This window comes from Meles meles, chromosome 3 (genome assembly GCF_922984935.1).
Source record: "Meles meles chromosome 3, mMelMel3.1 paternal haplotype, whole genome shotgun sequence".
Lineage (NCBI taxonomy): Eukaryota > Metazoa > Chordata > Mammalia > Carnivora > Mustelidae > Meles > Meles meles.
The window spans coordinates 149,632,423-149,652,719 of NC_060068.1; the positions used below are offsets into that span (position 1 = coordinate 149,632,423).

The 20,297-nt window shown below is 39.3% G+C and overlaps 1 protein-coding gene across 1 annotated transcript; it reads left to right on the forward strand.

Moving 5' to 3' along the window:
* Positions 1-1,790: 1,790 nt before the first annotated feature.
* On the forward strand, positions 1,791-19,312 carry TMEM267 (transmembrane protein 267). The gene is made up of 4 exons (XM_045998767.1): positions 1,791-1,904; positions 4,098-4,215; positions 12,721-13,108; positions 16,748-19,312. Exons 3-4 carry the CDS (start codon positions 12,797-12,799, stop codon positions 17,081-17,083), a joined length of 648 nt encoding a protein of 215 aa, XP_045854723.1. The 5' UTR covers positions 1,791-1,904; positions 4,098-4,215; positions 12,721-12,796; the 3' UTR covers positions 17,084-19,312.
* Positions 19,313-20,297: the final 985 nt, after the last annotated feature.

Sequence of the window (20,297 nt, forward strand, 5' to 3'; positions counted from 1 at the left end):
AACTTACGATTTCTAGAAAAGGCCTGCGTCTTGACATAAAAGAAACAACAGAGGAAGCAAAGAGAAAAAGAACAAAGCAAGCAGAGCATAGATTAGGAGTGATAATGTCAATGATTTGAATGGGCACAATGTTCTCATGTTAGCTTTCTCACTCTGGATTCCCTGTAACCTTCAGGTTTCAGCACAAATTACCCTTTCTTCAGAAGGGCCTCCCCCACTTAGTCTCTATTACATCACCCTATTTATTACCTTTACAGCACATACTATAGCCATCCAACTTTTGTGGTCTAGATCCCCCACTAGAACTTGAGCTCCATAAAGTCATTCTGTAGTCTGTTACCAAGCATAGTGTTTGGCACACAGAGTATTCAGTATGTATTGTATAAATCAATCAGTGCCTTTGGGCTTTAGGGTGACTACAGAGAAAATTGTGATAATTTTGTTGTTTTGATTGCAGGAAGTCATCCATGTTTTCTTCAAGAGTTCTAGAAAGCTTCGAGTATAAGACATGTACAATGCTGCCAAAAGGGCAATGCAAAATCGTTACAGCATTCAGACAAACTGTTCTAACATGACTAAAAGCACCTCATATTGTGGTTAATGTATTCTTTTTAATTAGCTTTTAAACTAAGTGGGTTAAAATGTCTATCATTTTCCATCTCAGGTGAGTCTTTTCCACTGGCTAAAGACCAAGGGTGTGACAAGCAATGAAAAGTTCTATCACTGAGAAACTGAGCCATACTTTAGGGTTCTGAGAGAGAGGCCTAGGAGTGTGCTTGAAATTGAGTATCTCACTTTTTACTACAAAATTTTCTTTCAACTGTAAAATATAATCGCACTACTGCCCTTGCTTTCCCTCTCACCCTTGTTTGGAGAAACTGTAGGTAGGAAGAAGAAAAGCAATGCACATTATAGAAACTGTTCTTTCGCACCAGTGCTTCCTAGGGCCAATGCCAAGCTAGACATCTTGGTGCTCACTCAGGCAGGAAGGCAGGTGGGACCTGGCCATACTCCCATTAAGAAGCTGCATCTTGAGGCCGGTTAATTGGCGCCAAGCTACCTTTTATGCAGTTTTTTTGTTTTGTTTTGTTTTCTTTTCTTTTCCCCAACTCCTGTGCGTTTAGTAGTCAGGATTAAATGGCCCAGCCCTGTCACTAACGCCGCAATAAAGCGTAGCCCCCACCGTCCACCCACAAAGTGGCAAAGAATAATTATCAAGAAAACCCTAAGGGCGCGTTGGAGCGCTGTGAAGGAGCGGCGGATCTGCAAGATCGCCGGGTCCCTCCATCTCGTGAAAAACTCCGGCGCCCAACCTGAAAGACCCAGTACAGGAAGCCGGAAATTCCTCTCCCCCTTCGAGACCCAAGATGGCCCTTGGCTCCTAGCTCAAGCGTCTGGGTATAGGGCCCGTGCACCCGACATTAGGTGAGGTTACTTCTCCGTCCCCAGCCGCCAGTAAGATGCGTTGTGGATACGTCGGCTGCTAAGTCTGGGGCACGGCGCCGGCAAAGTCAAGAAGGAATGCCCAGGTTTGATAGAGGAAGCCAACAAGGCACTTTGACTTATTCCACTGTCCCAAAGGTTTCCTTATGGGGCACGACGGGGAAGAACTCGCGGCAGCCACCACCTGCTCCAGAGAACACAGCTATCGGTTCTCGTCCGTTAGGAATGGGGCCAGTATCCCGGCGTCCTCTCAGCCGACGTTTGGGGGCTGGAGCCGCTCTGGCCCGCGGCCGCGTCTCTATGGTGCCGGCCGAGGGGCGGGTAAAGGGGCGGGTAAAGGGGCGGGGCCGTCCTTCGCGCTGCGGGCTGCCTGGTGGAAAGCCGAAGGTGGGCGCGGCCGATCTCCGGGAGGGCCCGGGCGGTAGGGGGACTGAGTGGACTCCGCGAAACTGCGTCCTGAGGTGGGAAGCCGTGACTCCAGGTTCCGGGTGGGGAGGGCGTCAGGGGCGGCGAACGCGCGGGGCCCGAGAGCCAGCGGGGTGTGCTTGACAGCCGGCACTGTCCGGCGATGCCGGGATGTGCGCGAAGCCCCGGCGTCTTCCTTGGGCTTCGTGGAGCCTTCGAGATTCCACAGACACCCAGTCTTCGCCTAGGTTCTGTGTCCCTGGCATTTCTCTGGCCCAGAGAGGGGTGACGGGGGTCTTGCAGGAGTTGCCCATTGCTCTCCAACAGGCACGAGAGCCCCACGCGCCCCGGGTCCTTGGAGGCGTGAATACTCTAAGTGTGACAGAGCAGTACCTTGCTTGCATGGGAAATGCGGGGTTCCTTTGACGCTGGGGCTTCCTGCCCTGTTTTCTTAATCGGCATTTAAAAATTATTGCATCACACCAGCCTTGGGCAAGAATGATTTGGGAAATTTGCTGAGACTTTATATATGTTTTAAATTCAGAATTGTATGTTTTATTCCTAATGGTACATGTAGGAACTAAACATTTTATATTCCGGCTATAAAAAGTTTCTGTGAAACTGAGCCGGATTTGTGTTTCTTTCCTTTGCAAATTACTGCGTTATATTTGGCATCTGCTCTGGGCATTATAGAATTAAAAATTTAAATATATTAGAGGCGCCTGGCTGGCTCAGTAGGTGGAATATGTGACTCTTGATCTTGGGGTTGTGAGTTCAAGCCCCGCATTCGGTGTCGAGATTACTTTAAAAATTTAAAATTAAAAAAATTAAATATATTAATTTCTACAGCACTGGCATTGAAAAAGACTTACTTGTAAAGCAATACTATAGGTAGTTATCAGATTTTGAACTGCTTTTACCTCAGGTTTTTGTAAATATTTGTGCAGTGGGCGAGTGAAGCAGGTATTTGGGGGGAATTTGTTTGGCAGAAATATTTGTCTAAGATTATTAACAAACTGCATATTAGTGTATAATTAAACTAACTGGCTAATTATGTTTGTGGAGTTGATGATTACTACTATGTATACTTAAAAGATCCCATAGTTGATGACATTTTACAATAATGGAATGCAGTGTGGCAGTTTGACCATTGTAGAAAGTGGCTCCAAGTCATAAGGACCTGTTATGCTATTATGAGACAAGATGTCATCCCCAAAGTAGTTTTATTTTTTTTTAAATATTTTATTTATTTATTTGACAGACAGAGATCACAAGTAGGCAGAGAGAGAAAGAGAGGAGGAAGCAGGCTCCCCACTGAGCAGAGAGCCCGATGCGGGGCTCAATCCCAAGACCCTGAGATCATGACCTGAGCCGAAGGCAGAGGCTTTAACCCACTGAGCCACCCAGGCGCCCCCCCCAAAGTAGTTTTAGTTAATAAGCTGAGTTGCTTACCAGCTTACCCCGTTTTAATGCAATGAAATATTTATTAAATACCTTCAGCACATTAGATTTTATGCATGAGAGGCTTAAAAGAAAATTATAATTACTCTTGAGGGAACTACCCAACAAAAGTAAGTATGTAGACTAAACAAAGTTATTTTACAGTTTTTGAGGTTTCAGGGTCCATTCTGTTTGTAGGGGAGGGAAGGAAGTGGCAAAAAGAAGAAAAAGGTATGAAGAAAAATGGGTATACTTGGGTGTCTTAGAGACAATAAATAAAGGCAGTACAATCATTAATGTTCTTTCTCCCCCCCGATGTGTTTTTTCCTTATCCTCAGAATCTAAGCCAAAGATGTTAAATCTATGCACTAATAAAGTGGAATAGATGTCAGAATTGTGTTTCTGGAACCACAATTATACCTTTATAAAAATGGAAAGAGCGTTGTGTTAGATACCTACTACTATATAACAAATCACCCGAAAACTTAGAGGCTTAAAACATTTAACAAGTATTATCTCACTGTGTCTGTTGGCTCAGACTTTGCAAGGGCTTAGTTGGGTGATTCCAGCCCAAGGGCCCATGCAGTTGTCATCCAGATGTTTGCAGGGCTTTGGGCACCTAAAAACTTGACTGCGGCTGAAGGATCTACTTCCAGGTTCACTCATTAGCTTTTTGTTCCTCTCTCACCAAGCAAGCTGTTTTATACTTTCCATTTATAAGATGCATTTTGTGTTGCCCCATTAGGTGTATGTGTTCCTCTTCACAAAGCATGATATATTTTTATAAACAATAAGGTTTTCTTTTTCAGGTCACTAAATTTGGATCACCACTTAAGTACTTGAAGTGATCTTTTGATGTTTCACTTTGCTCGTAACATATCATAAGCTACCTCATCCTTTTAGAATCTGAACTCATGTAAACACAAGGTTAGTAATATTTAAATATATTTTGGGGTGATAAAAATTGTCCCAAGAGTAAAAGAAGGTGGATGTCATGCAGCGGCTTTAGCGTGACATCATGCAATTTGCAGTTAAGTGGATAATGACCTCTTAACATTTGTTCCTGTCTGGGATAAGATTTGAACATAAATTTGTAATAAACACAGATTCAAGCGTAGTTTGAATGACAGTAGAGCTTTTCTGTTGAGCTTTTGCGTAAGTGTGTCCAGCCTACATTCTTACACCCATCCACCTGAAAGGCCTTCTTTCTTCTTTGGGCTAAATTGTAGGCCACAGCTTACCGAAGGAGGGGGATGTTGCTGCTAGTGTAGCACCTCTCTGGCGTGGTCATTAAGTGAGATCTGTGTGTCCCAGCTCCCATCCAGCTAAGTGGATGCTGGCATCTAACTTTGGTGCAAAGGGATATTTTATAAAACATAAAATTATATGCACTGAACCTTTAAACAGATTGACTTATATCCATGCAAGTTTTAAGTTTATTTTGTAAAGTAGAAACAAATGATTCATTATTTATGAAACTGTAAATCCTGAGGTTTATAGAAAGGTTTCATGACTTGGAGGTATCTTTTGCATTTTTTTCACTTTGGTCTTGTTTGAAAGTACATTGAAGTCACTCATTTCCTCATCCTGGAAGAATCTGTACACTTTAACCTAATCTTAGTGCTTTTCAGAACAATTTTCTTTATTGAAAATGGCCAAGAATTTGAGGATTGCTTTAGACTCCATTATCATTAATAAAACTGTTGTTCTGTGCAAAGCAAGTCTTCATAATATGAAAAAATTAAAGGAATCTATAAGTATACTTCACCTGCAGATAGAGAAATCTTTGGTACAGACTTTGCCTATGTCAACTAATACATAAATATAAAAAATTATTTTTATATTATCAATTTGACTTATAAGAATTATATAAAATTTTTAGTTTATTGATGTCATATATAATTTTTATTAATAGATATTTATAATGTTAAAAGTATTTTTCTACTTTTTAAAAATTACACCTTTAAGGGACTGACTTTAGCATCATGGTCTGAGTTATTTAATGACTTCTTACTAATTTCAGAGTAGCTCTATTTGCTTTATGGTCATAATAGGAAGACATTGGTAATGTTTAGGGAATTATGGGCACCTGGGTGGCTCAGTTGGTTAAGTGTCTGGCTCTTGATTTTTGGCTCGGGTTGTGATCTCAGGGTCATGAGATCCAGCCCTGCTTTGGAGCCCAGCATCTGGCTCCACACTCGGCTTGGAGCCTCTTAAGATTTTCTCTCTTTCCCTCTCCATCAGCCACCTTCGCCCTTGCCCTCCCACTCACCCGTCGACTCAGGTGCTCTCTTGCTCAAGCGCATTCTCTCTTGAAGAAAAAAGAAAAGAAAAGAAAATGTTTAGGGAATCCAAGAAAGGGAGAAAAAGTACTAATCATATTAAAGCCCATGGGTGAAATATAAACCAAGTGCCAGTTTTCTGTATTTTTAAAATGTGCAGTATATGTACATATTTTTTAATAAAAATTAACATTTTACATATTTTATAGGCTTCCCTTTAAATTTTAATATGTTGAGTATCTTTCCATGCCAGTAAAGATGGGAATAGTTATTTTTTTAATGGCTGCATAATTTTGTGGCATTTATTTCACTAGTCTCATGACTAGTGACTTTGGACATAACAGTTTCTCATTTTTCCTTATAACAATGCCTTGCTAAATATCCATGTGTAACTTTTTGTATTTAAATCTGCCTATTTTGGGGTTGCCTGGGTAGCTCAGTCAGTTAGGCAGCTGCCTTCAGCTCCTGTCGTGATCCCAGGCTCCTGGGATCAGGCACCACATCAGGCTCCTTGCTCAGTGGAGAGCCTGCTTCTCCCTCTGCGTGCTGCTCCCCCTGCTTGTACTCTCTCTCCCTCTCTTTTTGACAAATAAATAGCCTTAAGAACTTTTTCTAGAAAATAAACTAAAAATAATTTTGACCTCCTCTCTGAAAGTCAAGCTAGCTGAACTATGTAGAAGTCTGTTTACAAATTCATGTAAATACCCCAAACTTAATAACCAAACTGATTACCAAAGCTATCTAATCATAGACATTTTCCAGGCAGCTAGTCAACAAAACTAATTCCCTTTCTTAATTTAATCAGGGAAATGTTCTATTATATTGCAAAACTCTGATCCATGTGGATGTGACATTTTAAAACCTAGAGTTGTTTTCTTTTTTTTTTTTTAAGATTTTATTTATTTATTTGGCAGAGAGAGAGATCACAAGTAGGCAGAGAGGCAGGCAGAAGGAGAGGGAAGCAGGCTCCCTGCTGAGCAGAGAGCCCGATGTGGAGCTCCATCCCAGGACTCTGGGGATCATGACCCGAGCCGAAGGCAGAGGCTTCAACCCACTGAGCCACCCAGGCGCCCCAAACCTAGAGTTTGATTAAACAACTCTACTGTATTAAACTATGCATTGCAGGTTGAATCCATGATCCAATCTCAGGTTTCATCTGAGGATTGACTCTCTCCGGTACTACTTAGCAATTAAAGCCTAACAGACTAACTACTAGCATGCACTCCTCTTCCTGTCCAGCATAGTATATTTGTGAGTATGCTGTTCTTATGCAACTGAGAGAAACAGACCCCACTTTCTACAATATGTGCTGAGAAGGCCAAATACTATTTTCCAACCTCCCTTGCAGCTTGTCATGTGATGTAGGCTCAGCCAGTTGGACACACCCTGCCCCACTCTATAAATATTATATGAAATCAAATAAGCAAATACTTGAGATTTTACTTATTTATTTAACAGACAGAGATCACAAGTAGGCAGAGAGGCAGGCAGAGAAAGAGGAAGGGAAGCAGGCTCCCCGCTGAGCAGAGAGCCTGATGCGATGCGATGCGGGGCTCTATCCCAGGACCCAGGGATCATGACCTGAGCCAAAGGCAGAGGCTTTAACCCAGCGAGCCACCAGGTGCCCCAAAATAAGCAAATACTGCCAACAGTCTTCCAAGGCAGCAGCAGACAGCCCTGTCTGCACTGGTGCAGTGCCAGTGGTAATATCTGGTGACAGGTTAGGCAGTGGAAGCTGGGCTCAGTGGTGGGGAGGTCTTCATGGGACAAGTTGTTGATGTCATTTTCACTGAGGCGTTTGAGGCATAGCACTGAAGCCTGGCAAATCTGTAATTTCCCAATTTCCCTTTTTTTTTTTTTTAAGATTTCATTTATTTATTTGTCAGAGAGAGAGAGCACACAAGCAGGCAGAGTGGCAGGCAGAGGCGGAGAGAGAAGCCGGCTCTCTGCCAAGCAAGGAGCCTGATGCAGGACTCGATCCCAGCACCCCAGGATCATGACCTAAGCCGAAGGCAGTAGCTTAACCGACTGAGCCACCCAGGCGTCCCTCCCAATTTCCTTTTAATAAAATGTTTTTGCATATACTGCCCAAGTGTTTTCTTTTCCATGCACTTAAGAATCCTAACTGATAGAGGATTGGAGTTAAATAATAATTGTTCCTCTAATCGTTTAGTATTATATACACTTCCCCACCCCCCCATACACACACTGATTCGATTTCTGGTATTTACCTTTCAGTACTTAGGTTACTCTGCCTTTCCAAGTTTATTGTCATTAACTCTCCTCAGTGAAGTTTAGAAACACTTTGTGAAGTTCCTAAAAGAAAAATCCCGGTATGATTTTATTTAGAATGATATTAAATTTATAGATTCCATTTGAGGAGAATGACACCATCAATGTTGTCTCTGGCTGTCTTGTGTTAGTTAAGTTCCATTAAAGAAGCAGAACTACTTTTCCTGCCAAAGAGTGTGGGATTTGTCCAGGGATTAGACATTCTATAATTGCCGGGGCTGAGAAAGCAGTCTGGGCAGACTCCTGCCTCTGAGTCCGTTGTTGAGCCTGAAGCAGTTATAAGTCAGGTAGACAGACACAGTCGAGAAGGGAAAGTGGATGTGGAGAAGAGCAAGGACCAAATGGAATCTGCATTGGCTTATCACCAACTCCAGTTTTGATGCTGGGGGTAATCTACGGGAGAGGCTAGCATCTTGACCCTGGGATTGCACACGCAGACCCAGGATTTGGAGAAGCTGAAGGAGCTGCAGGCCAGCCCGCTTCCCGTGCCAACAAGGTGAGCTAACAGGTCATATGCAAGCTCCACATGCAATTAAGACAAGAACTTCACAAGGAAGGGAATTCTGGAATCTGTGCTTTTAGCTAGGCTGAGCTGACATAGTACGATTGATTGATCTTTCTGTCCTTTAATACAGGTTTGTTGTTTTCTTCATAAATATTTCTTGTTTAGTTTATTCCTTGGTATTTGGGTTTTTATTACCGTTGTGAATATTCTTCCCCATTGATGATGGCTTGTCTGTTATAAAGATGAGTTTAGTGTTTATCTTGAATTAGCCACCATTCACAACTTAAATTCTAATGGTTTTCAGTGGATTCTCTTGAATCAGCAGTCATTTTCACTTACAAACTAATGTAATTATCTTTTTGTTCCTGGTAAGGTAACGATATATTTTCTTTCCCCCTCCCTCATCCTTTCTTTGCTTCCTTACTTGGAATGAAACTGCCAGAACAATGTTCTAATAGCTGTACTGTTTCTAAATTTAAGGTAATTGTCTCTTGGTTTTCATCATTTTGGTTTCCAGTAAACTAGTGTTTCTCAATGTTTAGTGAATATAAAAATTACCTGGTATTCATACTTGCTAAAAATGCAGATCCCAGGAAAGGATACTATATTTTGCTAAATGCCTTTTAAGTATTTAATATGCAATTCCTGCTGAATAACAGATCCAGTGTATGAAGATTTTTCGTGAATTCATTCAACACTTATTGAGCACTTAGTATGCATTAAAGGTATAGTAGTGAACAAAGTTGACTGAGTCCTTGCTCTCTGAACTTTGTTTTCCTTCCTAAAATGTGTATAGAGCATAAATACTTGAACCAAGTCTTTTGGCTCTAAAGGTATTACTTGACCACCATTTAAGCTTAGTTTCTTTGAGCTAACTAGGCCACTCTATTTTTCTTTTTAACCAGTTTAAAAGTGATGAATCGTATTGCACTGTGGTCAGAGAATTTGGCTTGGACAGTTCCAGTTTTTAGATCATATTGAAGTTTTTCTTACAGATGAGTAAATGAGTAGTTAACTGTTATAAACGTTTCATAGACCTTTGGAAAGAATGTGTTTTCTGTGTAAAATATGTAATTTTAGACCTGCATATGAAATCAAACTTGTAATTATATTATTTAGATTATCTATACCTATTTTTGGCTACTTGATATTATTTACATATTTTACTGCTTTGCAGTTTGTCATGTAAGCATCTTCTTTTTTTTAAGGTTCTATTTATTTATTTTTAGAGAGAGAGCAAGAGTGCAAGAGAGAGCAAGGTGCAAGGGGAGGGACAGAGGGAAAGGGAGAAAGATTTTCAAGCAGACTCCACTCTGAGCATGGAATCTGACTCAGGGTTTGATCCCATATCCCTGAGTTCATGACCTGAGCTGAAATCGGGAGTCAGATGCTTAACCAACTGAGCCACCCAAGTGCCCTGTGAGCATCTAACTTTACAATGACTTGAATATTTTACCCCTTTTATCCCACTAAGTCTTTTGCCATGAATTTTGTATTTGATATTAATATTACCATGGCTGATTTAATGGCTTCTAATTCTAGATATATATTTTTTCATCTCTTTATTTTGTATATTGTTGAGACTTTTTGTTTGAGATATTTTCTTATGAACAATAACTTGGATGTTTCCTTTTGTCCCAATCTGTTTCTTTATAGATAAATTTAATACATTCACATTTATTGTAGTATTTGTGTTTGATGTTTGGTCCCTTTTGCTTTTTGGTGGGGGGGGGTTGGAGTGATAGTAAAGTTTTATTTGTTTTTTTCCTTTTCTGTTTTGCTGTACTGATCAAGTTTTCTTTATTCTTCTTCTCTCTCCCTAGTAATTTAGAAGTCCGTTCCTCCATTCTTTCCCCCCAGAAATTGTATATATAGCTGTTATAATTTCTAAGGCAAAACTGTTGAAATTCATGATTGTCACAGAGGTGTCGTAATTTAATTTAAGTAGAATCCTACAGTCATGATCCTTTTCTTTCAGAGGTTTATTAATGTTGCCCCACAGTATTTTGGCATTTATTGTTGGTATTAATCACATGATGTTTTTGCAGATAACTTTTTTGGGTGAATAGGGGCATGATCTCCATAAACTCTTGTTTTCAGAGTGCTCCTTTTACATGAAAGCCTGCTGTTGTTATTGATAATAAAGTATACACACACACACACACACACACACACACACATACACATACATATATATATATATATATATATATTTTTTTTTTTAAGATTTTATTTATTTGACAGAGATCACAAGTAGGCAGAGAGGCAGGCAGGGGTGGGGAGCAGACTCCCTGCTAAGCAGAAAGCCCAAATGTGGGGCTCAATCCCAGGACGCTGGGATCATGACCTGTGCAGAAGGCAGAGGCTTTAACCCACTGAGCCAGCCAGGCACCCCTCTTTTCATTCTCTTAACATAGTCTTTCAAAGAGCAGATGTTCTTAATTTTGATGAAGTTCAATTTATCGATTTTTAAAAAACAGATCGACCTTTTGATGTTGCTTCTGAAAATTCTGCACAGCCCAAGGACCCAAAAATATTCTCTTTCCTTCCAAAATTTTTATAATTTTATGTTTTACTTTTAAGTCTGTGATCCATTTTGTCTTAATTTTTGTATACTGGAGTAAAGTATAGTTTGAGGTTCATTATTTTTGTATGTGGATATCCTCTTGTTCCAGCACCATTTGGTGAAAGGACTGTCTTTTCTCTGTTTACTTGCTTTTGCATGTGGGGACCTATTTCTTTTTTTTTTAATTTCTTTTTAAATTTATTATTATGATTATTAAATAGGCTTGATACCCAGTGTGGAGCCCAACACAGGACTTGAACTCACAACTCTGAGATTAAGACCTGAGCTGAGATCAAGAGTCAAGTGTTCAACCAACTGAACTGCCCAGGATCTATTTCTGATCCCACTTTCTGTTCCGTTCCATTGCTCTACTTTTCTGTCCTTATACCAACACTGCATTGTCATAATTACTGCAGCTGTGTAAGACTTGAAGTCAGATGGTGTAAGTCCTTCAACTTAGTTCATCTTTTTCCAAGTTGTTTTCCTGTTCTAGGTCTTTTGTGTTTCCCTATAAAATGAGCTATGGGTAGTTTTTATTATGAAATGGAAATTGAATCATTCTTAATACATCATTTAGTTATTCTTTAGTTGCAGAATTAAAGCAAAACAATACAAAACAAAAACTTCAGGTATCACATAATATTGATAACTTTGACTGGATAAGTGATTTCAGTATTCTATGCCAGTTAACTACTCAGCACAGAATTATGATTACCTTTTTACCAATTAAAGTTCTGTGGTTAGAGGCAACAAAAGAAAAAGGGAGTTATTGGAAGAATGCTGGGTTAGGTCATAGAAGTAAAGGGTAAGCTGTAAGAACTAAGGCACCCCTGAGAAACTTGAGTATTGAACCTGAGAAATTGATGTCCTTAGGTTCTTTTTTCTTAGGCTGCTCCACATAGTGGAATCCAGGTCTGTAAGAAGAGAGAAGTCTAGAAGGAAATCTGATTGGTCCAGCCTGGGTCACTTTAATGACCAGATTATTTATCACCAGTCTAATCACTACTAGAAAATGATGACTCATTCGTAGTTGCTAACTAATTACTACAACTGATAAGAGAAACAGGGAATTCTAATTGACCAGCTCCAGAGTTTGGGTATTGTGATGAGCAGTTTTCCTAAAAAAAGGAGATGCTGTTTTCAGAAGTCTGGAAAATAGTTGCTGGGTACACAGACACAATAGGTGCCCACTACCATGCAGCACACATTACTGAGCGAAAGAACTATTTGGTGTCCTCAAAGTAGTAGATCGCAGTTGGAGGGCTTTCTTAAATTCACCTTGATCCGTACTAACATGTAAACTGTTGTTCCTATAAAGCTAACCAATTCTCATTGGGCTGCATGGCATATTGTATATAACATGTAAAAGTACAATTTTGTTATATTTGAAAGTACTAGGAGAGTAGTCTTAAATGTTCTCACCACATGCACAAAAAGGTAACTATGTGAGGTGATGGAAATGTTAACTAACCTTATTGTGGTCATCAGTTCACAATATGTTTGTATATGAAACCATCACAGTATATACGTTAAACTTCATGTGTTCGCTATCAATTATATCTCAGTGAAGCTGAGAAAGGTAAAGTGAAATTACTGACAAAGGTTAAAGAAATACCATTTTTACAGATTGGTTTTCTATTTGTGAAATTGTTGAGACTGTTTTGTTTAAATGTTTCATGGCATTAAGCTTTGCGCAGTGGTGGTATCGTAGCCAATGAGGTTTATCCAAGGCATGACTAATTGAAATGTTATACGGCATTAACATTTTCTTCTGTGTTCTATTTTAGGGTGACTGGGAATGTAAACAAGAATAAACTGTTTGTTTCCTGATGGCTTTTAGTATATACTGATATATTGTCTGTGATGGCGTCTGAGGCTGAGAAGACCCATGCTTTACTCCAGTCTTGTAGCACTGAGTCTCTTATTTCCAGCCTTGGTCTGGGGATGTTTTGCCTGGTAGCCGACAGACTTCTTCAGTTTTCCGTAATTCAGGAAAATGACTGGCTTCGAGCCCTCTCGGATAACGCCATACATGGTGTGATTGGCATGTGGTTGTGGGCAATAGTCATTGGCGTCAAGAAGACAACTGACTTTGGAGAAATCATTTTAGCTGGATTTCTAGCCTCTGTTATTGATGTAGACCACTTTTTTCTAGCTGGATCTTTATCTTTAAAGGTAAGAAACATATATGTTTAATTTTTCTGGTCTTTAATTTCTTTAGCACTGTTATATTGATCTTCACAGCAACATTTTAGAGCTAGAGAAGATTATACTTATTTTAAAATAAGGAATCCCATTCATCCAGTTTTGTTTTGAGCACTTAGTACTTCCCTGAAGGCAAACACAGACATGTTGCTAATCAAGTCATTGGCATCACCAAGTGCCAAGGATGCATACAGAGGTAAAGACTCAGTAAATGTACCTGATGATTCCGTGCTGGCTTTACAGAGGATGGTATGTAGCCAACTCTGAAAGGACACATTAATCAACTGGCTTAAAGTAATGGGGATCATTCTCAGGGCTCTCCTGGGTCTATTTTCACTGTTTTTTCTTCAGGACCACACTTACAATTTCCCCCTTATTCTTCATGTTTCACAGTTAGTATGTGGCTTGTTAGTGTTCCCTAACAGGAGAAAAGCTTTAAGATGATTCTTAGTCCTGGGGAATGACTTCAGTGGATTCATTCCCTGGTCCCTTGTGGGGCCAAAGGTGTGCATTTCCATGGGCTGATTAGGGCACAGTCCCTGGTGGAGAACGTTGATGAGTTTCAATGAGATGTTTAGCTATACGGTGACCTGGTGGCTTTGCAAATGAACTAAGCTTGAAATACAGTTCAGATAATATTCTCTAAGTATCAACAGATTTGCCTGCCTTTTCAGTGTTTATGATCTGTAAACACTCACAGAGCAAGGACTTTGCTTTATTCACCACTGGCCTGGAACAGTGCCTGGCTCATCTCGTAGGCGTTCAGTAAATACTTGTTGAATGAATGAGAAATGATCATTTCTTCCTTTTAGGTGTCACATACCAGGTATTTCTCAGAGGTTGTCTTACTTATTAAAAAACTTAGTAAGGAATCAGTAATTCCTGATTAGAGACAAATTAATAACATGTATTTGAGATTGGAATCAGAAGACGTGAGTTTGAATCCTAGTATGTGGTGTTTGCAGAGCGCTTTCTTCTTTAAGTCGTAATGTCCTCATCTGTAAAGTGTGGGTTCTGTCATTACTTACCTCACAGGGTGCTCTAAATGAGCATGTTAAAGGACAGACCCTGACAAATAGTTCACAGTCAATGTTAGTAGAGATTGGGATAAGCTATCACGCATCATAAAAAGTGTGGTTCATAAATGTATTCATCTAGAACTTAGTGTAATTTTAAAAAAACATTTAGGCTCTGTACTGTATTTATTCTTTGATTCACTTAGAAGCAGTAGTGTTGAGAATATAAGCGAGAGAGACAAATTCAGTCTCCCCCATACCCCCATGTACAACCTGGGGAAGTTACTTGGCCTCTGTGAGCCACAGCTTCCTGCTCTGTGAAATAATCCCTAATCCATACAACTGTTACAGGGATTAAATGAGATAGTGCATATTAGGGTAGCACAGTGCTGGTATTGATCCTTTTTTTTTTTTTTAATGAAATTTGAACATTTTTTCACATTAACCATAAGATTGTATGTGATCATCAGTAATAAATACCAAAACTAAAATAAGTATTTATGATACTAAGGTGTTTTTTTTTTTAAGATTTTATTTATTTATTTGACAGAGAGATCACAAGTAGGTGGAGAGGCAGGCAGAGAGAGAGGAGGAAGCAGGCTCCCCAGCGAGCAGAGAGCCTGATGTGGGGCTCAATTCCAGGACCTTGAGATCAGGGCATGAGCCAAAGGCAGAGGCTTTAACCCGCTGAGCCACCCAGGCGTCCCAGTGGTACTAAGTTTTAAGTGTCTATTGTTCCTTCCATTTGTCAGTGATCTGTTTTTATTTCCTTGATTTTATGATCTTGTCCTTTTCTTCTTTCATTTTTCATTATTTTTCTATGAATGAAAAATCTGGATTGAGATTTTACACATCAGCCAAGAAACAGAAATTTCTTGTTTCTTCTTTAGCATTTATTATTTTAAATAGACTTCACAAATGAAAGTATAAAGAGTCGGTGTAACCTCAAACATCCAGAACATAACTGCTAACTTCAACTTCAGACTGTTGCTCTCTTCCAAGTAGGGCTTACCACAGGCTTTCTCGCCCTACCCTGCTGTTGAGCCTGGTTCAGTGTGGCTCTGGAAGGAAAAACCAAGGCGGAGACAAGGTTGGAATAACAATATAGAAATGTGGGTGGTTCATGATCCCAGGGTCAGGGGATTGAGCCCCACATTGGGCTTCTTGCTCAGCGGGGAGCCAGCTTCTCCCTCTGCTGCTCCGTTTGTGCTCGCTCTCTCTCTCTGACAAATAAATAAATAAAATCTTGGGAAAAAACCTAACAATGCAGAAATGTTATGTGTTCTGCCAAAGTAGAAATAAAACAGCTAAAAATAGGGAGAAGGAAAAGGAATGTAGCATAAACTCTTTGATGTTCAGTCAGTAGGTGAGAGTTAAAGACACTGGTTTAAGGGTCGCGTGACTGCACATGGTGGCAAGGTACAGTCTCCTTAATAGACAGATGCCTTATATTTTAATGGTGGGAAGTTATGCCTCTGTTTTTTTGTTGTTGTTGTTTTTTTAATAAGGACCTATTTTTTTTTCTCCTCCTTTTCTTCTTTACCACCTAGTGTCCAAATGATTCCTCCCCCTTCATTTTTGCCATCTTCTCCTTCAGAACCAATGCCTTTTAAAGCCTTGAATCATGCACACTTTTAAGTCCTTGCTTTGTAGCCAGTGCTCTGATCAACTAGGACCCTTTCCAGTGTTTCTCTTTCCAGTGGTAATTATAGATCAGTCTTAGGTCTCTTCATCATTCCTGGCTTGTGGTGGAAGTGTGAGAGAAAGTGCACTGATGTACTGTCTATTTTAATACTTGAGAGTGTTTGAAGTTTTGGGTACCCTCTGACTTGTGTCTGTGCTGAGTGGGTTTGGTATAGTTTTATTTGCCCTTGTCTGTAATGTTTTTGAGGATGTGTGGGGAGATTCGGTTTAGACAATCTTCACTGCCCTTAGCTTCCTTTTTATTTCGAAATTATCTTATTGAAAATTAGCCTTTAGAGTATGTGAGAACAAAACCTCATTCAAGAATCATTCAGAGGTTAACCCTGAAATTTTCATTTGTTTAGTTATTGATTACATTTTTTATAATGGTTTAACATTTTTACTGGAGTTTAACTCAACTTTATAATAATTTTTTAAAATAGTAGACTCTTTCTAAATGTTATAAGTGCATTCTGAAAATATTCAAGGCTAGTATAAAATGGTTACAACAAAAACATTTCCCTTTCATGTCTTTATTAATAGAAGAGTATTTTATTCACTTGTGAGATTTTTTTCAATGTTTAGAGGCCCCAGATAATTCCCTAAAACCAAATTTACACAAACCACACATTTGGGATGTAAATTACTTTTGTATTGTGACTTTTCTAAGCAAATAATAGGAAACTTTACAAAATTAATCAGCATGTTCTTGAGATCTTCAGAGAATTTCCCACTCACTTTCTTTGCTTTCTAAGTAACAGACTTAATATATGTATTCAGAGGTGACATAGAAAATGTTTCCATTGTATTTCTAGTAGACTCCTAGAAAATGTTTTAGAATGTTAAGAAGCATCTACCAAATTTTGTTTGCCAAGAAGGAAATGATGCTAGCTACTGCTCTCCCCAGCAGGCTGCTTTGACTCTTCCACGAAGACCTTTTCTTCACTGCTCTACTGTCATTCCAGTTGTGGTTCTGACCCTGAGGTTTACTATGCACCTTTTCAAGCTCAAGGACTCATGGTGCTTTCTTCCCTGGATGTTGTTTATATCCTGGACTTCACATCATATCCGAGATGGACTTCGTCATGGCCTGTGGATATGCCCATTTGGAAAAACCTCTCCTTTGCCATTCTGGCTTTACGTTGTCATCACCTCCTCTTTACCTCACATCTGTTCGTTCATTATGTATTTCACAGGGACCAGACAAATGATGTCTTCAAAACATGGGATCCACATTGACGTCTGAGCTAACCGTACACCAGGCTTCAAGAAGCACATGGCTCTGATAATGACAATTAAGGGTAGCTAACATTATCAAGTGAATTTTTAACACTATATTATATTAATTATTATAATTCCTGAATCCTCTTGCTCAGGAGGCATGTGCACTTTTTTAAAAAAATTATGTTAAATTATATATTTGTTGTAATTCTACTTCTCTCTTCTCTAACACTCTAGTACAATATTAGAGTTTGATTTATCCCATGAGAGGTTTTGTTTGTTTCTTCTGTTTACCTGGCTCCACTAATAGCTCCTAGTAGATTCAGATCCTGTTAAGTTTTCAGTATGCATTTGAGGCAGGCCCTTTCAGGACGAAAAACAGATCAAATCATAGGGCGACTAATTTGCAAAAAGTCACATTTGTAGCCACATTTTCCCGAGATACTGCAACAGTGGAACAGCCAACATAAATGAGATTGTGCATAAGATGTAGAGCAAACACTCCCATTTCTGTGTGTCGTGTATATTGGTCCTGATTATGGTGTGATTGGCCAGGTACTTCAGTGCGTTGCGATTACTGGCAGAATCCTTTTCCGCACCCTTGTGAGCAATCATTATAATATCCATACGAGATAGTAACTAACCGTAGATCTAGATTATTGTTTCAGAAATCATTTTAGGAAATAATTATTGTAATACGTTGACTGTAGTAACATCCTGCTCAAGTATTATTTTTTTAGTATCTTTGTCCAAAAATCTCATGTGTTACAGTTTTAACTGTTCTGAAAAAGTAACTAAATTTGACAAAATCTTTGTTAAAAGTTAACAAAATATTGATACTTGGCTTATAACCATGTAATTTGAACTGACACAAAGAAGGACTTAACCAGTTTCTTCAAATGTAAAATCCTGAATGTGCCATTAAAATTGTTTTAGTTGCTGCCAATTTGTTTACACACTATTTTAAAGTGTATCAGTTAAATAATTTTTAAAATACCTGCCTGATACTGAGAAACAAAACATGGGTTTTTCAAAATGAAGGATTTTTAGGAAATTTGCTTTTGCCTTCGTTCTTGCGGGTTGATCTCTTAAAAATGATTAACCTTTATTAGAGAAAGAAAATTTAGTTGCTGTAAAATTTTACATTTTCAGTTTAATATTCCTTTGATCTAAAAGTCAGTGTCCTAACAGCACTTGCTTTTTTTTTTCAGTATCCTATGTACCATTTGCTGTCTTTAGATTTTCTTACACATTTGTGATTTGTAATGCTAGTGATTGTGTGCCTTATTCTCCGAGAAATGCTGAAGCAATGCCTTATCCAAAGCATATTTTTCTTATTTATTAAGTTAAACAGAGCTCTGTAAATTGTTGTAAAGGTTCACATTCTTTAGTTTTTCTTTTTGTTGTTAGCCAATTAGCTTCAATCAATTATGTTTTAGAATCTACTAGATTCTAAATCTGTTATCTTTCATGAGCAATGATTGTGTCAGTTTGTTTGGTATAATGAATATTATATAGTGGGGGAAAATTTGAATAAGGTAGAGATTTTTTAAGTATATAATTTCAGAAATCCATGGAAATAAAAGCATATATCTTGTATCACCTTTTCTAAGTTATAAAACTCTACTTTTGTCTTTCTCCATATCAAACCAAAGAATACCATTAAAATATAGGGCCTTATTTAAGAGTGTCACTCTGGCATTTTGGGGACTGTCCTCTAACTTTATGTGCTAGATGGGAATTCACTTTGCCCATGACTCCTTCCTCAAAACCATAACTACAGATTTTAAGTGTGGGTTTATCCTTGTTCCTTCCTCTACCATCAGAAATGCTCCTTGTCCTCTAAATAGTCTATAACAGCTGTGGTTGTATCCTCTAGAAATAGAACAGCCAATTTCCCATGCCACCATTTTGCTTTTTTTGATCTTATTTTAAAAGTTTGTGTCAATACAACATATTGAAAATTGGGTTCTATCTTGTTTGCATGTAGGTATTTTCTCCAGCCACTAGATGTCCTCCGTTCGCTTAATGGAGGCTGGTCCACTGGACCTGACCTTCCAATCTACTGTTTTCTTAAGGCATGTTAGTTATGCTAACTACTCAGAAGAACTTCCACTATTGAACTGTTTTCCACTCATCCTCAAGCCTAGTTTCCTTTAAGTGATGGGCTGAGTTATAACTCCCACGTATCCTCCCTCACCTCCTGTCTTCAACCTGGGCAGCTACCATCACTACCTCCAATCAGGCGGACACTCCCCGGCTCCTTTTCCTTTTGACAATTACTTAGTTTTTCCCATTTTCCCAACTAAAGAGGAGAGGAAATAGGGGCTATTCTGGTCCTGGCTCACTACTATCATGGCTAAACCTTTTATCCACCATAGGTATCAGTTTTCTTTCATTTGATATCCCAATATATTACTCATTCTCAATCTTATCATCAGAGGCTATTCTCTCGGACTCACTTTCACCTTCTTTGATGATTTGAGCAGCTGAGTCTCTTTTTTCCTTTTATTCCAACCCTTGATTTTACCCTCAGTCGTCAGATGACTCACCTAAAAATTCCCTTCTTCTAACCACTGACTCATCACCGCATCACATCAGCCATGCACCAGTACCACAGTCCTCCGTACCTCTTTGGAGGACATTGCTAATTTCTGAGATCTCAGACGTTGACTTTTTCTAGGTCACTGGTTCTCAAACTCTAACATACATCAGAATCATCTGTAAGACTTGTTAGAACAGGAGTTCCTTGAGACCTTCCTCCAGAGTTTTGACTCCAAGAGCTTGCATTTCTAAGTCCCAAGAACTTGCATTTCTAACAAGTTCCCAGTTGATATTGTGAAAGGTGAAATGAAATGGGGTCCCTTGTGTCAGGGGGTTTTAAAATGCAGCCGGGAGTCCGTTAAGGAGGTAGGCCTTTTGGGGCGCCTGAGTGGCTCAGTGGTTTAAGCCGCTGCCTTCGGCTCAGGTCATGATCTCAGGGTCCCGCATTGGGCTCTCTGCTCGGCAGGGAACCTGCTTCCCTCTCACTCTCTCTGCGCCTGCCTCTCTGCCTACTTGTGATCTCTCTCTGTCAAATAAATAAATAAAATCTTTAAAAAAAAAAAAAGGAGGTAGGCCTTTTGCACGTCCTTACTGGGGGAACCATGAACTTTTGAACTGGGCCAGACAGCAAATATTCCAAGGACTCAGCCTGAACACCTGCAGCTTGCTGTAGTAAGAGACTTTGCTTAGCGATA